General features: G+C 41.8%; 1 protein-coding gene across 1 annotated transcript in view; it reads right to left on the reverse strand.

Annotated features, from left to right (window-relative positions):
• CRTC3 (CREB regulated transcription coactivator 3) overlaps positions 1–24,604 on the reverse strand; it is a 74,601-nt gene that overhangs the window by 21,118 nt on the left and 28,879 nt on the right. Inside the window, exons 3-6 of the mRNA XM_025050384.1 lie at positions 13,955–14,074; positions 7,796–7,857; positions 6,347–6,409; positions 3,902–4,002 (exon numbers count right to left, since the gene is read on the reverse strand). Coding sequence (XP_024906152.1) covers positions 3,902–4,002; positions 6,347–6,409; positions 7,796–7,857; positions 13,955–14,074 — 346 coding nt within the window. The remainder of the gene's footprint in view (positions 1–3,901; positions 4,003–6,346; positions 6,410–7,795; positions 7,858–13,954; positions 14,075–24,604) is intronic.

Consider the following 24,604-nt stretch of genomic DNA (forward strand, 5'->3'; position numbering starts at 1 on the left):
AGAGTCACCAAGCTGACCTCCTCAGTGTAACCGAGACCATGTTCCCTCTTGCCTGTCCCACGCCTGACAAATCTAAAATAACTCCCAGCACAGTCCTGATTCGTGGAGCAGAGGGGCAGCAAGAGATGTAGTCCTTAACCAGAGTGGGTCCTTTAAGAAGCCTCTGGTGCTTTGGCCCCTCCATTCTGGGCCCCTCTGCCATACGGGTGGCACCTTTTGCCCCGCTTTGTGATTTGGGATGCCTGTGTTCGCCCCTTCTCCCTCTTATCTGTGTCATGAACAGGCTCACTTCTTTCAGGGTTATTAGTGTTTTAAAACTCTTCCTTAACTATGCAGCTCAAAGCGGAGAGCTTGTGGAAAGGTCACTGACATCCTGGACTACACCTGTTCCAGAGGAGGAACTCAGGGCTGCAGTCCCCACAGCTGGTCATACTCAGCTTCTAGAGCTCTGGGTGAGAAGACAACTATCCCACACTCTCCAGCCCTTAGCTCTAGCCTGCTCTGAGAGGACAGGGAGCATCCCAGTCTCCTTCACAGGCTGGCGATGAGCCGAGGAGATTTAGGGGACAATCCTAGGCTTTGGGACAGGGCAAGTGTCACAGAGAGCCCTTAAATGTCTGTATGTATCTATGTGAAATAATTAAACTGCATATGCTGTCAGGGAAAGGATCAACATTTTTTTTAATAGATTCTGGATAATTAAAAAAGGAGAAATTATAAAAATCTTGTTTGGTTGTATAAAAGTTCATTTCTGTCATTTATATCAACTGCTTATCATTTATGCCTAATTGTCATGCAACTCAATAACCACTATGAAAACTGCTAAACATGTATCAGAATGATGGCTTTATTTTCTTGGGATACAAACCTCTATTCCTGAATGTATCAAAGTTTATTGCTCATGTAGTTAAGCTAAAAGCAGATGCTCTTTTATCATCTGCTCACAACGACAACAACAAAAAATGATGGGAACATTCATTGAAACTACATCATTATGCTCAGGAAAGATTCCCAGGGAAAAGGCAGTATTGTTTCTGCTGGGGAGCCATATTCTGGGCTCCAATTATATTTTTCCATCACTTTTTAATCTTTACTTTATTTGGTTGGTCCTATAATAAGAAATACCTTTTTGCAAAGCTAGTTGATATTTTTAGAATCCAAAAGGAAAAGAAAATGAAAAACTTTAATGAATTACAGGGGGAAAATACACGAAACTATTTAAAATAGCTCCCACCAGCAAATATAATTCTCCAGAAATAATTCCCATCCTTGGAGACTTGAATAATATTTTAAACACACTGGCTTCCCATATAAACACATCCATATTTGGATGTTTCTGAGTTCTGCTACACTCTCAAGGCAACCGTACAATAGCAGCCACGCGGTTCAGACGTTCAGGCTGGAGGGCAGCCCAACTTCCATGGCTGTGCGACACTGTGGCCCAACAGCTCCTAACTGCTGATGTGAAAAGGAGCGCGCACCTGATTCTCGCTCAACTCAACCCGGAATGCTGCTCGAGAATTTCTTTCTATTCCTGCTTTTCCTATTGCTCTACCAAAATCAGCGTTTTCATTCTTTCGCTTTTCTTATTCGTCCTCACTTACACCTTCTGACGTTTCTCACCTCCTCCCTCAGAAGCTAGATCACTCTGAGCATATATACTTCACTGGACTGCTTTACTTACTTTCTTTTCTCTTTGTATGCAAGCCTCAAAAGCTCCTTAAATTACTTTTGATTTCTTTGTTCTCATTAGGCCTTTGTCTCTTTCTAGAAAATTAAGGAACGCCAGAGGCAGAGATGCAGCTCTTTATTGGACATTTCAGGGTAAAAATCTTTCCATCTGGTTCCCTCCCAGTCAGGGGAGACGAGGGTCTTGGTGTGCTTAGGTGGCCCTGCTGGCCGCAGTCTCTGCTTCTTTTAGGCTTTGCTTATACTGTCCCATCTCTACCTATCCTGAAGCTGAACGACTCCATCACCCAGGCATCCCACTTCTCAAACCTATATCTAATTCCAGAATAACTGCTACCTTTCTTCTCCTCTTCTCATGTGTGGAAACATGGCTATCTCGCCCTAACGGATTCTTAAAAATCTCATACTTTACAAGCAAACACCTGTTTAGGCAAATGTGGTCATCTCTGAATTGCATGAAAAGAACAAACAGAGCAACAATTATTATTAAAATCCTATCCCCACTATTTGCAAGGAAAGAAGACCAGGAATGTTCTCTCAGAAGGAACAGATTATTTAGGCTTTAAATTGTCTAAAAAGTAAAGAAAACCAGAAAAGCTGGTGTTATGTTGGCTAAAGATTTTCACCTGTTTCAAGACCAAACACATAGCCCTATTTGGACAACAGTCCAAAAGACAACAGTCCCTCCGGAATATTGACTGGCATATGGAATGGATAATTTGAAACCATTGTTCTTACTCAATTACAAGCCCCAGAAAATCAGGCTCGGACTGTGTCTTACTGAACCAGCCTTGTTTCATGTGCAGGTTAGATGCTAGCATCTAGCGTGTTTTAGTGGGTGCTCTGCACACGTAGCCACTGTGTAGTTTCTCCGCACTTTCCCATCTCTGAGGGCTCCTCCGGGCCAGGCATAGTGCTGGGGATAAGACCATGAAGAGGCTGACATTGAGAAATCGACACCAGACACAAGGAATGAGGAAGGCAGTCCTTCCTCGGCACTGACACAGGTGCCAAAATAGCCATCTGCATGTAGGAGCTTTGGGATGTTAGAAGAACATGGGGAGCTCTGGGCTGGCAAAGAGAGGAAGGTCAGGATGGCTCCACAGAAATGGCAACAAAGCTGAGGGTGTTGACCAGGTAGGCCAGGAAGGAGTTGAGAGAGGAAGAGACGGGTACAGGATGAAACATTAGTAGAACCCAAGGTGGTTCGCACAGCTGGCTTGGGGAGTAAGGCTGGTGAGTGAGCAGAGAAGGGAGGGAGGTGAAGGAGGCCTGAGTGCTGAGGCTCCTGTCATTCCAGACTGAAAAGATTCAGACTCTGTCCTGGAGGTGACGGGGTGGCGCTGAGGACTTTAAGCAGGAGACTAATGTGATCAGATCCATTTTAACAAGGTGGGCCCCAGATTCATAGCTTCCTGTAAGACCTGCCCATTCTTCCTCACGACCCAGAAGAGTGCTTATTCTGGAAGCAGATGGCATGACTATACCCTTCCCCAGCTCCTGCTCGCCCCTGGCCTCTCTGCTCCCCTTTACTCACTGTGGCCCAAGGGAGGTGAACAATGGAATACCCAGCAAAATGGGGAACGACTGAGCAGGTGATGCCCAGCTCCAGTCCAGCCCCCTCCTCTTGTCAGGCCATGCCTTCTCTGCTCGGCCCTGCCCTTCAGACTCTCCTCAGCACTCCTCTCCTAGGGGCCAATCTAGGCCAGAACTGCCAGCCACTGGGGTGACTGGCCTCAGTCTGGGGTTCAGTGACAACAGGCATGGACCCACAGAGAGAGGCTACGTCCTCTCGACAGTAATAAAGGTGATATTTAGTTCCATCTGTCGCTTCTGGTTTTATTTCTCAGTTTGTTCAGATTTTGAATGGGAAGAGGATCTTCAGAGAACCTACATAAAACTGGACTACAGGAATATAAGACTGGAAATAAGGAGGCCAGTTAGAAAGTTATGGTGTGTCCATGTGAAAACGAAGACTGCGGTGGGGAGGGAAGAGACCTTGAGGGCCGAGAGGTGCCAAGGAGGGGGACTCTGCCACGGAAGAGGCAGGAATGAAGCACGTGACCTCGTTTCATCATAAATCCACACGTGCTCCCCGCCAGGCGCGTCGCCTCTGAAGACTACCGAGCTGGGGAAGGGCATGCACCATTTAAACGCCTATGACAGAACGAGAAAGCACAGCCGCTGTTGGCGGGGGGCCTGTGTGTCTTACCCATGTATGGGGCCGGCCAGGCCGACTGGCCCCCTCCTCCATAGGGGTCCTGGGGCTTGGTGCTCAGAGCACTGGTGTGAAGAGCAGAATCAGAATTGGTCCTAAGGGGGCAAGAGACAGTCTGGTTGAAATCCATTTTTCCTTAGTGAAAATGCAATATTCTTTGTAGAAAATTACCAACAGAAGGTAAGGATAATCGATTTATAATAATCCTTAAAATGAGGGGTTTGGACCAACCTGAAGTTGCTGATGTCCATGACAGCCTCTGAGGCTCACCCACACCCAAGTGGTTTTAACTTGTACCTGTATAATCTTATCCCTTGATGCTGATGGTGCAATGATCCATTTTAACAAGGTGGGCCCCAGATTCATAGCTTCCTGTAAGACCTGCCCATTCTTCCTCACGACCCAGAAGAGTGCTGTGACAAGTATATTCTCTGTGGCTGCACTCATTTTCTCCACTGATAACTCCTCTTCCTATATGAAGGATCACCTACAGCAGCGGTTCTCAAACCCTCTCAGGCAGTGTAAGTCAAGATGAGTTTCAAAGTGATACTAAGATGTTCTTCGCCTTTTCACTCTCATTCTCTGGCAAGCACAGCGGAGTTTTCCAGTAGCTATGTAACATGTGATGTCACCACAAAACAATGTATAAGCAGAGAACCCAGCTACCTTCAAGATATTTGTAAAAGGTATAATAACATTATGCCACTTGCTAAGTATTTTGCTTTGAAAAACATAACTTCCCTTCTTTCTTTTTTTTTGTATTTTTAAAATGTATCGGGGTGACATTGGTAAAGAAAATTGTATTAGTTTCAAGTGTACAATTCATAATACATCACAAATCTTTCTTAAAAAATGTTATTTAACATGTAATGGGCTTATTATTTTTATTTTGTTTAAAATTCACTAATAGGTAGATGGAGGAAATTTAAATCATTTCTTCAATTAAAAAATAATTAATTTAAAAAATAAATAAAATTCACTAATAAGTATCTTTTTTTTTTAATTTCTCAATTTAATTTCTAATATCAATAGACAAATACCAATAGACACACCCATATAAACAAACTCTCAGCACCTCAAGGGTGTTAAGGTGGTAAAGGAGCCCTAAGGTAAAAAGCTTTGGAACCTCTGATCTGTGGCCTATTTCCAAAATCCCCCCCAAGAGCTCCAATTTATACACAGCCTCGACTCCAAGAGATGATTATTATCTCATCCAAGGATCAAACTGTCTGCCGTAAGAGGAACCTGTGGACTTCAAGTCAGCTTAAAATGTTTCTTTGTGGTCTGTTCCAGGTGACAGCTTCATGCGGCCATTAAGTTGCGTGGCCTGACTGTGCACACCACGGCTGTGCTGTGGTCAGATGAGGGGAGAAGCAGGTCAGAACCTGTGTGTTGCAACAGGAAGAGCATGGACTCTGGGATCAGAGAGCCCTGGGTTCAGATTCCAGCTCCTTTACAGATTAAAGAGACCCAAGAGAAAATATCAAATGCAAGGAGACAACTGGGAATTTTGTTTGTTTGTTTTTCTTTTGAAGATCTAAATGGCTTTACTAAGCAACTCGTGAATCAGACAGCATCCCATCTAGCAACAAGGGCGCTCCCTAGTGAAATTTGAATGCAGACTGGATATCAGCTAATATTATTGTGAATTTTGTTAAATGTAATAACAGCATGTGGTCTTTTTTTTCTAAGTTCTTATCAGCTCATAAGACTGTCAGAGATATCTAGCTGGTGGTGGGATGGGGGTGGGAGGAGGGGCTAGAGAAGAAACCAGAGTGGCAGAATGGAGAAAAGGACCGCGGCTAAAAGATAGGCACAGGGACTTCTTATAACTCTTCTCCTTTTTTGTGTATGTTTAAGATTTTGCACTATACAAAATTTTTTTTAATCCCAGTTCCATCACATATTAGCTAAATGGCTTTGACAAGTCATTTAACCCCTTAGAACAGAAAAAAAAAAACCCACCTCATTCTTATAAGATGCTACCAGACTTGAAAAAATGACCTATGTGGAACACTTACCCCTGGAGTCTGGCCCAAAGTGATCATAACAATAGCTAACGTGTACTGAATACTGACCCTTCCCGTGCATTATCTTATTGAATCTTCACAACCATCCCTTAACATAGGTACTACTATCTCCCTTTTCCAAATGAGTAAACTGAGGCACAGAGAAGTCAAATAATTTGTTCAAAGTCACATAGTAAGATGCAAACCATGAAGTCTCACTCCAGACTTCATGTTCTTACACTGTGCTATGCTGTCTCCTGTGGACATTCAATAAATGGTGCAAGGTTTGGTTTGTTTGTTTTTAATACTTCACATAAGCACAACTGATATAAACATATCTGGTAACTGGATAATATAAAAAGAACATCAGGAAAATCATATGGACTGGTCTTCTTTAAAAGTTATTTCTACTAGGAAACAACCCATGTACCTGTTAAGTGCAGATGTCAACCTGAACCCAGGATGCTTTTCTTCTTTCCAAGGAGAATGCTGCCTTTAAAAACCAGAATAACATAAAGAGGAAAAGAAGTTCAATTCACAGAAAGCAAAGGAAAAACTCAGACCTGTGTTTGAGAATTGCCTCTTCAACTCACCTAGCTGTACAACCTGAGGAAAGTCATTTCAAAATGCTCATTTCACTCATCACTGTTAAAATGAGGTCAGACTAAATGATATCTCCAGCTTCTTTGATCTATGATTTCTATGATAAAAACAACTACAAATCCATGAGAATGGGATTAGCTAGCTGGGCATATAAGAATTTTTTTTTTTTTTTTTTTTTTTAAAGAGGGCAAACAAGCACCTTTCAATGCCTTTGGAAATAGTTCAAGTCCATGATCGACTCCTCTCTAGGGGATGTCAGGTATTTCTCCAGAAGTGTAACAAATGACCCCTCATCACACACCTTGAGTGTGTGTGTAGGGAGTGCCGTGGCAATCCTGGATGCAAAAACTTTGCATTCTCATATAGATAGCCATGAAGAGGAATACAGCTGTTACAGTTACCCAGTATATGAAAATATTCATTTAACTAATCCTAGTGCCTGGAAAGCATAAGACATTTTTTTCTTGGATACAAAATTTTAAAATATCAGTTAAGAGATATCTTTTTATGATTTAAAAGAAGGTATTATACTTATCCTACAACCTTGGGTCCCAGGATTCATGAGGGTACTTGAAAACTTACTTAAGGTAGAGCCAGCTATTGCCCACCTTCATGCCCACCTTTCCCAGGTCCTGCCTACATCATCCACAGTAAGTGCTTGGTCAGCATGTGCCCAGAGAATGGACAGAGAGTGGACCTCAATCCAGAGAGCCCAATGTTTTTAATTTCAAATGCTTCCTAAATCTGACTTGTGGTCTGAAAATGATACCACACAAAGCATGTAGCAATCTTTTCAGTTAATTTTATATTCCATTCCCCTCTATACTAAAAAACGCTTTTTTTTTTTAATTTTTTTTTTTATGTATCCTCTATATACCAAAATACTCAGAGACCCTAAGTCAAATCCACTGTGCAAATTACCACTTGGGGAGTTTATTAAAGCTTATGTTCCTTTTAGTAGCTTACTAAACACCCTAAGGACAGGCATTTATTTTTCCATGTATCAGATATAAGAATGCCAAATCAGAGTATTATATTGGTAAATGTATCCCAACTGTGTTTCTATTTGGTTTTAAAAATGAAGGTCTAGATTTAAACTTTCATTTTAGACTTTCATATAAGCCTACAATTACATGTGAAAAGACAAGTTTTGTAAGCGAAAACAAGATTCTATGCTTTATATTAGAAACGTCTAAAACAGCATTCAAGGTCGATAAAGTGAAAGCATCCAAAAATAACATATGCCCATCGTATCTTTAAAATATGGCTTGCTTACCTTGGCCAACTCTCATCCAGGGGCTGTGAGGAATAACTGGCTCCAAAAGCACTACCGTCGAAGTAGAATTTTTAATAAAGGAAAAATAAACGTGATGAAAAGGTGAAGCAGAATTAAGACACTGGAATTGTAGAGAGTTAACAAACAAGTGAATTTTTGGCCCTTATCTTCATCTCTACACCCAATAGCTCTTCCTCCATGCCCTTTCTTATCAACTTCCTCTGGAAAGTCCATTCCTCTATCTTCTAACCAGTGCCATCTTTGCATGATTCACGTGGGTGTTTCTTATTTTTTATGCTTGCCTCGCATCTTTTGCTTTTAGGAACTCCCTCCGCCGCCACTCCAAACCTAGTAAGGTTGTCATTCAGGGTAGGCCTCCCTGTCCCACGGGAGGTACCCAGACCCTGTATTTCCAGTCACGGTACCCTATCCCCTGGAAACAGTGATTGGTTCAGGGATGGGCTCATGATACAAACAGGACCAAAGAGAGTGCTTTTGAGGGGAGGAAAAATGTTCCCCCAGTTCAGGAGATGAAAGCCTGTCTATGCATGACTCAACACGGAAGTGGCACCTTGCAGATACGGAGTCTCAGTGCTTTTGTGTAACCCCTGGATCAAGCCCCTGGGTGACATAAGCCAATAAATTTCCTATTCCAAGTTAAAGAGAGTTCTTATTACTTATAACCAAAAGATGGCTACAATAGATTGCGGAGAAATGTAAAGTTCCTTATGTTGTCAGGGGCTCCATTTTATAAATTCTGTATTCTTTGGTGGGCCTAGCATGCCTCAAAATATATTCCGTATGCGTGAGCATAAACATGATGCTGCACTACACATGCTGAGTATAGTAGCCCAACATTTTGGTTAATTCAGTTCATTACAATCAAAGAATAGTTTTCTAAAACATTTTAAATCATAATCTTCTCCTACTAAAAAATCTTCAGTGATTCTCTATAAAAGAAGCCATCTGCTTGGGCTCAGGAGGAAATGGGCCCTATGCAGAGGCTGGGCTGGGCACCCCCGGCGTGCGCAGGCTCTGGCTGTAGAAGTGTGAGCATCAAACGCTCCACAGGTCAGTATGAAAGGTCTCCTCTGCCAGGAGAAGCATTATGATCACGAGTTTCACCTTCTGCGTATTAGTTTGTCATGTTTAGTTATCTCATTTTTTAATCTGAATCTCAGTCAATACAAAAAAAAGATTTTTCGAAAGAGATACATTTCTTCAACATGAACTATCAGGCCTAATTATATGAAGTACAGATTAGAAGAGACCACAGTAGGAGATAGAAGAGAAAAAGGTGATAAAGAAGAAGGCCCTCTGAGAGATGACACATATCAGTATTTTAGTAGGCAGAGCCATTAGGCAGGAGGTGCTGAATCGCATAACCTGCGGTTATCTGTTTTCCTCTTTTTTCAGAGTTTGATGAATGTCAGAGAGCTTAATTTCATGAAGCAGAAGTGAACCACTTGTCTCAGCACACTGCCATCCTTGAAGTCATTCTAATTTAGTAAAGCTAATTAGAATGCTGCAGTGTAATAGGAAAATAATGATAAAACATTGATTGCTTCGATGTTGAGGTATAAGTTAGTGTTTTAACCTTTCTGATGTTAATGTTACAGTCCACCATATTTAACGGAGGACACCGCCCACCTTGATGCTCCAGTTGGGAACCTCGGAGTCAACCCAGTCTGTTCTCTTTCTCCCCAGCTCTCCACAGTCCCGCAGAGGTAAATCCCTCTCATGTTCCTGCCTCAGTCCATCAACAAGGGGACTCGTACCCCTTCCCCACTTGGGGGGTGTCAGAGGGAAAGTCCTTACTCACTCTTCCCCAAAGAAAGGGGAGTAGCTCTTCTATTGGTAAGAGGACATCTGTTGCCCAAGGGAGGGGTCACTGAGCCACTGAAGCTCCAAATAAGTCCTGCCAGATCTTGGTCTAGAGCCGCCTGCCTCAGTGGGGCTCTCCTTTAGACTTCTTGTTCCCCTGTGCTGAGTGCACCCGGGGCAGGGCGCAGGCACTGCCCTCTAGCCTGGGGGCCACCATCTTCTCTTCTACCAGAGACAGAGTTTGTGTGGGCAGGCCTGTGACCGTCCATGCAGCCAGTGGGATAAGAGAACTACGAACCTGCTCATTGAACCTACACACCAAGGTGAGTTCCAGGGTCAGATTTAATATGTAAAACTGGTAACAATTTGGCTCCTTCCTAATTTCTCAACTAGGTCTTCACCGTCACTCTACTTCCTCTTGCCCTTTTTACCTCCAACTATGTCCTGCTAGAATATATGTGAAAGTCAAATGTTAGGGGAGGTATACAAGTGGCACCTTTTGGGGTCTTATTCCTTGTTCTCTGAGATGGAAATCTTTAATGGGTGTTAGGTAAATAATGGGTTTTGTGATCAAATAAATTTTGGAAACTCTGGTTTAAAGATAAGAAGTTTCTCAACTGCAGGGCTTTTCAGAGCCCTAATAACAGGAAAGCACAGTGCTTCTCAAATGTAACAGGCCATGCATTTTGAAGAAACAGTGTTCTACAGACCAATGTCCAAAATTTTTGTCTTATCCAATGAAAAAAAATCAAAGCAAGGCCTATCTATTCCCAAGAGGGAAGCCATTCCTAACTGCAGCAGGTCTCAAGGCCTCTCTTTAGTGTTCAGTCTGTTTTCCCAGGTTTAGTATACTCTCAAATCTTCTTAGGGATATAAATCAGAAATGTTCTAAACGTGTTTTCCTGTCTTTCTAAAAACACATCGCTTATAGAAGAAGGCATTTACTATCATTTGTCATTGTTTCCCCTTCTTTTTCAATGTGTTACCCACAGGTCTGAGATACTCTTACGTTTGCTGTAAATTTATGTTACTAGATCAGAAATTCAACAAGATGGTGTTTGAGATACACGATTGCTGCCCATGAGGAATGAGAAGGGCTGCGAGAGACTGGAGCAGCTGCAGAAAGGAAGAAGAGCTCCTATTGTGAGTTTTCAAACCCAGGCCCCCTCTCCTATACCCTGAGAGCGGCTCCAGGCCAGAGCCCCACTGAGCAAGCGCCCTGCGCTTTGCTTGCGGTGGCCACCATGCCAATAGCAAAGCCCACTGCACCAGCCTGCTCTGTGGTTAAGGCCGCCCACCACAGGAGGAATCTCCCTGAGCCAGAGCTCTGCTTTTTGTGGCTGCCTACTCTGGGAGGAAGCTGAAATATTTGTTAAACAATGTTCATTTCATTTGAGATCACTATATCATAGAGCTGAATCCTCATCTAGGCCAGTTTGCCTGTTCTAAAATAAGACCCCGGCCAAGAAACAGCTGTTAACGAGAGAATTCTAAATACATTTTTTCTTTTTGTTCTAACAAAGACTCATACCAGTGTTAATACTTTCAAATGATAAAACTTCATTAAGGAGGTAACAGACAAGTGTGAAAGGCAACCATTTTAAGCAAATTATTTCAAAATCATACGAATGCAGGCCAAGAAAGGAAAGAAGGAATCACAGCCCTCTTCCTCCAGGTTCTCCTGAATATCTTCAACATAAAATCATCCCACATTTATATTGTACTGGGAGCTCCTGGTCTCTTGACTCCTCAAAAGAGACTCGCAGTTCATTAACAGGCAGGCCTATGTTAAAGAGGTTTTTTTTTTGAGTTAGCAGATGTCCAGGCCAGGATCCAGTTTGGTGCTTAAGAAGAGAATACAGAGAGATGTCTCACAATCTGTGAATCAGACCTGTACTATTTGCCGAATGACTTTCATTTCTCTGTACATTAACTGGGGTTTTACTTTTCTCCAACCGTATTGGCCAGCCTACAAAGGTGATCTGCTTGGCTGCTGCTCTCACAAGTTGACCCACACGTAGGGTCAGGTTATCTCCTATAATAAAGAGGCCCCTTCTGAAACTCTGCAAAGCTATTCCCTCTGCCTGGATCATTCCCTTCCCAGCTGCTTTCCTCTCTCTTTATCACTTACGACCATCTGAAATTATTTTCCTTAAACACTTTTTTTAACCTGTTTGCTGTCCGTCATCTCCCACAGGACTGTAAACTCAAGAAGGCAGGGATTTGTCTGTCTTATTCACCACGGAGTCCCCAGTACTTAGAAAAGTGCCTTGTACAGAGAAGAGGATCTGGAAATATCTGTTGAATAAATGAACACATTATCCTCTTACTTCTTTCTTATCCTTCAAGCCTCATATTTTCCTCCAGGACATCTTCTCAGTACCCCCAAGACTGGTTCAGGCTGCCCCTCCCATGAGCTCAACGACAACAACTACAGCTATGCCTCAACTACAGCTCAGTACACTGTGCTGTGACCACTTCCGCGCCTAGCTGCCTCTCCCACTGAGCTGTAAGCAACTTGAGGGCAGGGACCATATTATGTTTGCCATAATATCTATAGTGTCTACAAAACTGATACTTAAATCGTTAAGTGAATGAACATTCCTCTGTTGCTTTTCTTCAACCTCACCTCTTCCAAGTTACTCTTTTTGGTTCTAAAAGCTGTATATGTATATATTTACACTATATTTACTGCAAAAAGCATCTGAGATATTCCCCCGCCCCACACACATACAAAATATTTAGAGAGAACACCTACATAGAAAGAGGGAATTGAGAAATCAGGAAAAGATATATTGTTAAATCAAGCAAAGAAGCAAAGTCTTTGCTTGAAAATTCCAAGCAATTTGGACAATGGTTTGATGTACTATTCTACCCACGCACATGCAAATTAGCTGAAGAATGGACTCAATTCTCCTTTCTTTTTTGCATTCTATGTAAAAGTTATTACACATTCCTCAAAATCAGCTGTCATCGTCACTTTCCCTGATAATAGCCACATACTATACGAAACTAAGAGTCAGGGTATCTCAATAGAGCAAATGTGTTGTGTCTCTGAGGACAGAAGAGAGAGGAAGAAATAAATGTTCCCCAGGGTCATTATCCTTGCCTCCAAATAGAAGAAAAACTGCAAGAAGCTTGAGGGCAAGAAGAGCAGCAGCTTCCTCTGTGCGTCCCTATAACTCCTCCCACAGGCCTTTCTTGCGTGTGGTCGTGGGCACGACTGACTGAGTGGACTGGGGTATGGGGAAGGGAGGCGCCTAGGCCAGGAGTCCGCTTGACCTGGCTGGATCTGGGCCCCTCCGACCTCAGCAGTGGAATCTTGGGCAATTAACTTCAACACTCCGTTTCCTCACTGAAAATGGGGATTAAAAAAACAAACTACTCTGTGAGTTTTAAGGACTAAATGACATATAAACTGCCCAGCATAGTGCCTGGCATGGGTAGGTGCTCGGTAAACATGAATGCCCTTCCCCCCACTTCCTGGTTTCTAGGCTCCTGAAGCCAATTCTGCCATCACTGCCAGGAATTTAGCTCAGTAGTTAGACTTGCCCCGCCTTTCTGTGCCTTCCTCCACCCGTGTGTGAGAAGTGAGAGCGCAGGCCCTCGTGGCACGCTTATTCTATGTCCTCTCCCACAAATTTAGCTGCACTCTATGCCCCTAAAGCCCCTGGCATAATGCTGGCCATCCAGAAGTGCACCCTGCTTCAGCCTAGTGAGAAGTACTGGTTAAATAACATCGTCAGATGAATTCATCATCTCCTTTTCTTTATTCCTAGCTAACAGCATAAGAGCGTACATCACTGTCTAAGAATTTTCCTAAATACCAGCCTTATGTTTTAGTTTTCATTTTATTGAGTTTGAAACTCCATAAATAGAAAATCATATGAAATTTCTTCTGTAAGTTTTAACAGCTGGTCAGCAGGTCAACAGAAATAAAAATAAGTCACATATCCGTGTATGTGTTTAGCTAGATGGACTAAATCTCTCAAAGCTAATTCAAAGCCAGATCTAACTCTGAATTTGTTGATTTCTCAAGCAAAAGCTGAGAACACCTTGCAATGGGGCTGAATTACATGTTGTTTATGTTCAGTTACTTCTGAACATACAAACTAAACTTTATCAATGTCTCCACAAAGTAAACACCTCCAATGATATTTCCAATTTTTGGCTGCGGAGATGTTTCTAGTTTCCAACTTACTTATTTTGATCACCTCCACTCATCAGATAAAATGAGGATGTTGAAGGCAAAGAGGAATTGCACAGAAGATAAATCCTGAAAACCTTCCAAACATTTCAAAACGTATACTCTCCTCAGACAATGAAAAAGGATATTTGCCGTCCAGGCTTGTCCCCAGATCTTCGGTGAAGGGGGTGGAAGCGGGTCCTGGATGGCCTCTCCACCAGCCCGTGATGGCGGGTTCCCCGCACACTATCGGCTTGATGAAATGAAGGCTGCAGAGAGAAGGGAAGAAGAGTTAGCCTGTGACCATGAATTTACCACTCATCCTCAAGAACGATAACTAATACACAAAAAAACAAAGGAAAAGATTGATTTTATCATTTTACTATATGACCATATGTGTATATGACTGTGCCTGAATCAAGGTAAATAAAATAAGGTAGCATACAGAGCCATTTCTATATAGTTACAGAATAATTAAAAATAGTCTTTAGTGTGTTCAGATGAGAGCTGAAAGAATGATATATTTAAAGTTGTCACAGTTAGGAGGCGGAGAATCAGAGGACTATGGATTCATATATCAAATCCTAGAAACTAGGAAGTACACTTGAAATGTAAAAGAGAAATATTTAAGACAGAAATAAATTGGATATTTGTAGTATCCAGTGTCCAAATATACAGACACAGTATCAGAAATAAAATGGGACATCTATAGACTGGGAACTATTTGTTCTACAGTGTCTTTTTAAATTTTTGATTGAAATGACAATATTTAAAAATTCCAGGAAAAATAATTCAGACTTAGGGGGTTTCTCATGAAAAACCAAAACAAATTGGCCACACTTCTCCCACATGGCAATGATAGGCTGAGAGTGGCTGCTCTCTGTAAGTGGGACACCCACTCTCACACTTTTAATGGTTACAGTAGACCACTTTATTGACTTATTTTGTTAGACATTTGAGTTTGTACCCTGAATTAAGAAGAGGAAAAAAAACAAGATCTAGATATAATTGGGAAACATGTAACTCGTTGTTCCCAAAATAGCACAAAAAAGAAGTATAAAGAAATTCAAAATAAATCCATGATCAGTAAATTCAAAATCCTTTGTTAATAGGTGCTTGGAGTATATTCTTAACATTTTTGAGAATGGCATCATAGAACATTTTTGGTTGTCAGAGAACAAATCCTCGACTAGACCATTATATCACACATAATGGGGCAATATACGTATGCACATTGCATACACAGAGATGTGTTTGTGAAATACATGAAAACAGATTTGATTTTAACTAAATCAAATCATATATAAAATAGCTCACTTACTATGAAAGGAATCCTCTGATAGAACATGTTTTTATAGGGAGCTTCCTTTAGCTAAGCATTGATCGCTCATTTTTCTTTGTTAAACATATGAATTTTCTCATATCGAATTTGGGAATTACTGTTATTTCTCCTGAGTGGGCTGATAAAATGTCTGGACTAATTTAGCTTACCAGTTTCAATCTGTTTTTTTTTTTACAATCTAAATCTATTAACTCCTAAAATAAAGAGATCTGAGTAAGGAATAACTTCTGGGCCTAGAAGAAAAACACCCACTGTGATAGGAAAGCTGGATGTGGATCTCAGGCAACAGAGCACTCTATTCTAGGGAGGGGTACACTGAAATATCTTTGTTAATCGAGGGGATGCACACCACGCTTTATTATCAGAAACTGTTTACAAAATAGACATGATTTTAGGAGACAGATGACTTTGTTCCAGGAGAAAGTACTAAGGTACTATAGTACTAAGTACTACGGTACTAAAATCATATATTCACTACAGTAATGTTAAATAGACTTGAAAACATGTCTTCATCTAGGAGTCTTACAACTCCCGCCAGAGAGGCTCCTGGAGGCCGGCCTAGAGGGGTGGGGCTGTGGCCTTCAGAAAGCTCTTCAAATATCTTCTAGACTTCCTATTATACATACGTTTTCTGTTTACGCTTGCCTCTTTTGCCTTAAGCCCTGCTGGCCTAAGTCCTGTACTGCTTGGACTAAGTTTTGGAGGGAGAGTCTTCATTTACATTTGATATTTTCTTTTCTTCCTCACCGTGGCTCAACTTTAACGCTCGGCCCCTGTGGCAGCTAATCATCTTCCAAACTGTATTTGGCTTTAGCCTTCTCAATTCACAAGGACCTGCCTTGCTCATCAAATGAGTTAGAGCAATTGTTCAATCAGAGAAGCTGGAGGATGAAAGAGTTTTCAGAGTGGAAAAGCCTGTCAAACACTATGGAATTTGGTACTTGGCCTAGGTCTCTGGGCCCCGAAAAAGTCTGTGGCAAATGGACACGTGTTCTCTGTTTCCACCGACTTCCAACTTCTCTTGCTTTGCCAATGCTAAAATTCTGTTATTTAAAAATGTATTTCTTAAGTCAACTTAAAAAAAAAAAAAAAAAGAAAACCCTGCCACCCTGAAGACCAAGTACTTCATTTTTTCTGTTCCTTTTCAAGTTTTATGAATAGTTTTTATCCATAGTTTTTACACAGTGGTGTCCACAGAGAATATATATTTTTGTGAATTATTTTTATACTTAACATTATTTTGTAAATAGTTTTCCATATATTGCATAATCCTTACAGTTATTAATTCACTAAGTATGCAGTATTTCATTTCTAGTGTTTATAAAGCCAACATTCTGTGCTGCAGTTCAAAGAACATGCGATTTGGCATCAAAGAAACAGTTCTAGTCCAGGATCCTCCACTTACTAAGAAGTTATATCATCTTTCTTATCTATAAAGTAGAAATGATGATGCTGATAACTTCCTTGCAGGCTTGTTGAGAACACTAAATTATACACTGTGAAAGCTGCCTTATCCCAGGGATACTGTATGCTACAGACTGATTGCATCCCCCCATATTCACAGGTTGAAGCTCTAACTCTCAAAGTGACTGTGTTTGGAGATGGGGCCTTTAAGGAGGTAACTGAGGTTCAGTGAGGTCCTAAGGGTACATTCTAATCCAACAGGACTAGTGCCCTTATGGGAAGAGAAAGAGACACTAGAGAAAATGCCATGGAAGAACACAGTAAGAAGACACCCGTCTGTAAGCTGGGAAGAGTCCTCACCAGAAACCAGCCCTGCCGACACCTTGATTTTGGACTTCAAACCTCCAGAACTGCGAGAAAACAAAAGTCTGTTCTTTAAGCCCCCTGGTCCCAGGAATTCTGTTAGGGCAGTCTGAGCTGACTAACACACTAGGCATTAAAAGGAGGATGGATGTCCATGTGGTTGACACTGCGAAGCACCTGATTAAAGGTGAGGCCACCCTACAGAGTCCTTTTGTGGATAGTAGGAGTGGCATCATTGTTAGGGGCTTGCTCAGCACTCTAGGCCTCTCAAAGTCTCCTCCAAGAGACAGAGAGATCTCAGTTAGGCATCCATCTGCTTGCCCACGCCATGTCACCTCTGAAAGCTGAAGTCTGTGATGAATGGCTGAAAAGAATGCTGGCAAGGCCCTGTGACTTTCTTTGGCCAATGGCTCATAAGCAAACATGATGGACATCTTGTCCAAACAGAAATTCTCATGCTCTTTTCCTTCTGCCATGAGAATACCCTCTCACAAATGGCGGGGCGGGGGGGTGTGGGGGGGTGCCCCTTCAGCCTTGGTTATCATTCTCAATTCTTATATATATCTGAGTCCACATCTGCTTCTCCCCTCCCCAATAGAGCTTACATAGGATAGGAGACTGGCTGGAAGGTTACCAGGTCAGAAAGGTAATAGATAGGATCAGTTAGTGCTTGCCCCTGAGGTCACACTTACACTCACTCTTGCCCTACAGGACCTCCAGCTTGCCGGTAATGATGTTTAGTTCTTCTTTAGCTTAATTTTTTAGTTCTTGGTAAATGCGTGAAAGACTAGCCCTGAGTATTGAATACATTTCTCTTGAGGAAGGTGTAGGAAGAAAGGCAGGTCCCTAGAGCCTGCAGGGCTTTTTACTTCTACGCAGGCTATGGTTATTGGAAGACATTATAGGCCCTCTCTTTTGAAAAGGGCAAGTCTAACAAAGGAAGAGAGCCCTGCCTTTCTTGGGAACCCAGATGGAGATCTTTCCAGCAGTCAGCACCTCCCTGGTTCTCATGATGAGGGGAGGGAGTCGTGAAGACCCGCCCACAAGAGGCTATTCATTCACTGCATTGGCTTAAATGGATCATTTAATTATACCTTATAAATTGAGCAGAATAAAAGGGATTTCATAGCTTGGTTAGATTCTATTATACCACCATCAAAAAACAAACAAACAAACAACAAGAGACATTCAAAATACTTCACAAATCTCTGGGGTCAGATCTGCCAGCCTCCCTCCAGCCCTCCCTGACTGCAGGTCCCCACTCTCTCTCCCTTTGCCTTCTGGGGTGTCAGACTGGGCAGCAGCTGGCGCTAATACATGCCAGAGGGCAAGGTCTTCAGTTCACAGAATTCCTGTCAGGCTCATAGCTTCTGGGAACGAGGCAAGGCTTTTCTCCCAGCAACCTGCCAGTATTACACTATCTTTGGGTTGTCTTATTCCGGTTCTGCAGGGTAATTTGAGCCTTAGAGCCCCTGAATTATCTGGATAGGTAGTTTGTTCTTTGCTTGTTTTTTAAGCATGAAGACTATGCCTTTTTTTACCAATTGAATTTGGGATCCAAATTTCTCCAAAGGACCAAATGAGTCCTGCTGTAAAGATGAAAAGAGGTTATGAAAAGCAGAGCAGACCAGAGAAGATGCTGGCACCCAATCTTCAGACGTGAGACCTGGCCTGTCACCATGTCTCCTGTGTTGCCCCTTCCTAGTCCTAATTTTTAAATGAAAAGTAAAAGGGAAGTCAAGTTAATGAGATAAACGAAGCTAAAATATTACTCAAACAATGAGACAAAAGTTTGTTTTTTTAAGGCAGCCAAGGTCCAAACAAAAAAATTAAAGCAAGCAAAATGATCTCAGAGGGCTAGGCTAAATAATCTGTCAAAATAAGAAATAACAACAAAGCATGAAACGTGCTCAGACTATGGGGTCTAAGATTCATGCTGGGGGCTCTTGTTCAGAAAGAGGCAGATGAGAAAGAAGTCATCGTCCCAGGCAGGGCTCATGCATGCCTCTCACAGGGAGAGGTCAGCGTGACATTCTACTGACCCAGAGGCTACAGCAGTGAGATCCGGCATCCTGCTCCAACACAGTCCCCTTCAGCACCCACAGTGTCTGTGATGGAAGGTTCCAATACACGTGTGGTGAATTATTATTATGTTTCTAAATCACTGGGCTGCAGAGTGTGTGCCCCCCACGGGGTATACAGGATGTGAAAAGGGTGGAGAGAAGACATTAGATGCTCCATTTCTACTTAGTTTTCTATTTTTTGTGTATATGATGTAACAGTAGAGTGGTATGTGTATGTAATTTATAAACAAACAAACATTCCCAGATAAAAAAACTCCCCTACTAGGACACATGATCAAAATGTTTAAATGACAAAATGCTAATAATTACTGAGACTGGTGATGGAAGCTTCTTATTCTATTCTTTCCACTTTTGCGGATAGATAAAAATTTCCATATAAAATGGGCATGGCAGGGGTTAATGCAGACCCCAAGCTTCTAAAAGCATATTACTGTCTTTCCAGGAAATGCCACACAAGCCCACACAGAGGTAGAAGTTTTAAATTGCTCATCCCCACCCCCACCTTCCTGCCTGGTGAATGTGCTCCGTGGAAAGAGAGGCCTTCTGCTGAGTGCAGTTCCCCTTTTAACTTTGCTAATAAGATCACTGCTAGAGAAACTAGTTGTGCGTAGATTGGGTCTGCCCATTTATTTCCCCCAAAAGAAGCTAATTTGCTTCTTAGGGTGATGACAGAATGATGGAAAGGAATTGCAGAAGGGAAGAACTGGTTTTTTTGAGCTAAGACTTCAGCAGTGACAGGGCATGACAGAAGGAGCCTGGCCCAGAGGCAAGTTAAACAGGTGTCCTCAGAGACCAGAAGGGTCAAGGAGGTAGTTTAGGTTAAGTAGGAAAGGAGCCAAATCGCCTGACTCGGCTTCATCCCATCGCCTGCCTCTTCCTGCCATAGGAAATGGAGATGAGAAACAGTCACTTGCTGGCACTGACCGTCCTTCTCCCCCTCCTTTCAATCTTGCTGCACTCGGAATCACACCAGATACGTCACTGTGACTGAACTTGGTAAGACCCTTCACTGAGTTTAGAAGAGGTCTGTAAATTGGATTAAAAAAAAAAAAAAAGGTAAGGAGGATAGATGAAACAAAACCACAAAATGTTGAAAATTATTGGGAGAGGAGGAAATGGGTGAAGGTGGTCAAAAGGTACAAACTCCAGTTTTAAGATAAATAAGTTCTAGGAATGTAATGTACAGCAAAGTGACTAGTTAACAATACTGTATCACATATTTGAAAGTGGCTAAAGAGTAGATCTTAAAAATCTCATCACACACACACACACACACACACACAGAAACTTAACTATGTGAAGTGATGTTAACTAGACTTACTGTGGTAACCATTTCGCAATACACTTGAACAACAGGGGTTTGAACTGTGTGGTTCCACTTATAGGCAAATTATTTTCAATAAAATACCTGTACTGTTTTTGATCCACAGTTGGGAGTCTGCGGATGCAGAGGGCCGACTGTATGCACTGATACATGCCACTTTATATAGGGCACTGGAGCATCTGTGGGTTTTGGTATCTGAAGGGGGTCTTGAAACCAATCCCCCATGGATACTGAGGGACTGCCAAAGCTTCCTGAAAGCAAAAGTTATACTCATATTTGACTGCACGGAGTACCCCAATATCCCCATGTTGCTCAAGGATCAATTGTTTATACACACAGCATATCATTATGTTATACATCTTAAACTAATACGATGTTATATGTCAATTATATCCCAATAAAACTGGAAAAAATAATTGAATCTGGTGATGAATATAAGGGAGTTCTTTATTCTATTCTCCACTTTTGGGTATATTTTAAATTTCCAAATAAAAAGTTTAATTTTTTAAAATTAAAATTGTGACATTATAATAAATTGAGGGTGCCTTTTTTTAGCTTTAACTAAATAACTCCTATAGACATGAAAAAAATAGAAGTAAAGTCTAAGATTTCTACCATATAGCCAGCAAAAATTATTACTAAAATGTTTTTGTCCACATGACCTTAAAGAACAAATACATAATTTCACAAAAGAACAAGAAAAGAATCATAAGAGAAAATGCTTCCGGAGGGAATGAAATAACCTGGAATATTTAGTTAGATATAATAGCACATGGCAATTCTAAATAAAGCATATTGAGTAAAAAAACATGTACATCCTGTTTTGGATTTAAAAGAGCCTAGGGTACTTTTTCATCTGGCTACTTGCTTATGAAGAGGCACACACAGTGTCCTGTTCTATCTGGATTCATACAGTCACAAGAGTTAGGAATGCCCTTACAGGTCAGCCAATCAACTACGTAGCATCCTCGCCCATGGCCATCCAGCCTCCACAAGGCCCCGTAGGAGATGGGAACCACTACTTTCCCAGGCAGGCCACTCCTTTGTCAGACAGCCATGCTTCTGGTATGTTTTCCCTCAGGCTGATCTGCAAATGTCCTTGGGGGAATCTGCCCAGATGAGAGGTTTCTAAAAATTCATCATGTAAGATCATTCCTCTCCATGAGGAAGCAAGCTACCAAAAGTGGAAGAATAGGTCTGTGGGACCAGGTTCTCCTTTTGAGATAAAAGTGCAAATGAGCCTGGTTGCTAGTTTGGAGACGCTGAGTTAATGGTTTGGCATTCCTTTCATCAACCAAATTAGAACTGGCAGGAGTCCTAAGGAGGAAGCCCTTTCTTTTTATCGGCAAGTTCCTACCTCTGCCTACAGACAAAGGGAGGGGAAACCAACCATTCAGAGCTGGTGAGAGCTGCTATCCTAAGCAAGGCCCCTCCTTTGGACAGGTTATGATTTAATCAATTGTGCCTATGTAATGAAGCCTCCATAAAACCCCCCAAAAATGGAGTTCAACATGCAGAGATTTGGGGAGAGTTGCACTCCTGGAGAGGGCACAGAAGATCCTCATCCCTTCCCATATACATTGCCCCACACATCGCTTCATCTGGATGTTCATCTGTATCCTTTATCATATCTTTTTATAACAACACTGGTAAACATAAGTGTTTCCCTCAGTTCAGCGAGCTGTTCTAGCAAATTAACTGAATCTAAGGGGAGGGGTCATGAGATTCTCTGATTTGCAGCCAATGTGGACAGAAGTTGTGGGTAACCTGGGGACTCAGACTTGGGACTGGCATCTAAAGTGTATGTAGGACTGAGCCCTTAACCAGTGGAATCTGATGCTATCTCCTGGTAGATGGTGTCAGAACTGAGTTGAATTGTAGAACTGCTTGTTGGTGTGGGGAACCCGCCCCCCTCACCCAAGGTGAAATAGGGTGCAGAAATCTTAATAGCCCACTCGGTCAAGCTGTGGCTCACAGCCTAGGCCATTATCCTCTTCCCTGACCCAAGCTCCATGACTGTCCACTTCCCCAGGGCTGCTGGTCCCCAGTGGGGAAGACTGGAGAAAAGGCAAAGACTCATACCTCACAGGCATAAAGACAGGGTATGCTTCTTGGTGGTTCTCAGATTTGGATGAACAGAGAAATCAGAGACATTCAGAGCTTTCAGTGACTAAGAAAATTCAGGGTCTGCCAGAACCATTAGCTTTAACTATAACCAACCAACTTAGGTCAAATTATTTGAAAAGGTAATATAGTTTCATTCTTAAAAAATATGAAGGTGGGCAGTGAAGAGGCAACTTCCAACTCCTGTTTCCTTTCTATCCATCCAGTTCCCACCTCCCAATGGGTAACCATATGATTAGTTTCTTGTGACTCTTTCCAAATACTGATTATGTATGCACAGCAACTATAAGTGTATTACTTCTATTCCATCTTTTTTACATAAACGATAGCATACTAATACATTGCTCTGTACCTTGTTTTTTAATCACCATTAAAGTTTTAAACCTCATTCCAATTTCTTAAGAAGTTCTTTCTCTGAATTCTTAAAATATGAATACAGCCAAACAAAAATATTACAAAACTCAACAAAATTAAAAGTTAAATCTGTCAAATAACATATACCAACACTTTAACTGGATTACTCTCTTCTAGGCAGTTCATGTTGGCCAATTTCTCTAAGCCCTATATCCATCTCAGTATTGCCTGGTCCTCAAAGACTAGGCTCACAAACCATTTCCTCCCTCCATTTAACCAGAGCCAAACCTCTCGCATGGGGAGAGGGGTTTGAAATATAATTTGATGCATCATTCTTCTCTTCCTAGCCCCTGTGTCTCATCTCTTCTCCACAGCCAAGCTTCACGATGGAGGAGCTGCCTCAACCACTTCCTCAACTCCCACTCTCCCCTCTGCCCTCTAACCTTCTACTCCACTGAAATTTGTCTCCCAAGATAACTGTGGACTTTCCTTTTTTACTGAATCGAACTTGGGCTTTTCAGTTACTTGACCTCTCGGCAGCATCTGAACTTACTGACAAGTCATTCTCTTTTGAAAACGTTCTTCTCTTGGCTTCTGTGACTGCATGCTCTCCTGGTTTTCCTCTTACCTCTCTGGATGTTTCTTTCCAGTCTTCTTTGCAGACTCCTAAACTTCCTGACCATCCTTTAAATGCTGAGGTTCTTCAGGGCTCTATCATACAACTCTGTACCTCCAGCCCAGATCTCGCTCCAAAACTTCAGACTTGTATGGTCAACTGCCCACTTTATCAACTCTTCTAGGACTGCCTGCAGGCATTTCAGACTCAACACATTTAGAAGTGGATTTGTAATCTTCCTCTCAAACCAGCCCTATCTTGTGTGTTTCAAATGTCTGGGAATAACACCATCCAACTACCTAACCCAGGAAGTTTGGGGTCATCTTTGAGTGCTTCCTCCCACACCTCTCCCCATTCCAGGCATTATCAAGTCTAGTCCCTGTGACCTTCTAAACACCTCTCAAACCCACTACTACTCTCAATTCCCTGTCTATCCACTCTACCCATGATTACTGCAACGACCTTGTAACTGGCCTTTCTTCTGTCTCTAATCTTGTTTCCTTCAATCTGGCTTCCACACTGCAGTCAGAATAATCTTCCTAAAACACAAATTTAATCATACCACTCAGCTGCATAAAACTTATTAATGACAGGATTAAAAAAAAAAAAAAAAAGATTCTAACAAGCTGATTTTAAAGTTCACCCAGAAAAATAAACATGCAGGAATAGCCTAGAAAAATCACTGAAAAGCATGAGAACAAATTAACCGTAATATAAAGCTATAATAATCAGTTAAAATAGTGTGGTTTTCTTGTAAAATAGACATGTAAGTCAATATGAGAGAACAGAAAGTCTCAAAATGTAATCAAACGTGAGAATTTAGTATATGATAGAAGCAGCATTTTAAATTAGTGGGAAAAAGATGATTATTCAATAAACAGGTTTGATGGATGTGGTTCCATAGTGTAGCGGTTAGCACGCCTGCTTTACACACAGAAGGTCCTGGGTTTGTTCCCCAGCGGAGCCACGGTCCATGGTCTACGGCCATGCCACCCTGAACAAGCCTGATGTCTGATTTCGGGAGCTAAGCAGGGTCGGGCCTAGTTAGATCGGAAACCACCTAGGAATACCGAGTGCTGTGGACATAAATAATAATAATAAAAAAAAAAATTAAAAAAATAAAAAATAGTTCTTTTCTTTCCCAGGCATCTGGAAAGTGGAGGATCATGAGGTAGAGCACTTCCAAGA

Source organism: Pteropus alecto, unplaced genomic scaffold, assembly GCF_000325575.1.
Source record: "Pteropus alecto unplaced genomic scaffold, ASM32557v1 scaffold60, whole genome shotgun sequence".
Lineage (NCBI taxonomy): Eukaryota > Metazoa > Chordata > Mammalia > Chiroptera > Pteropodidae > Pteropus > Pteropus alecto.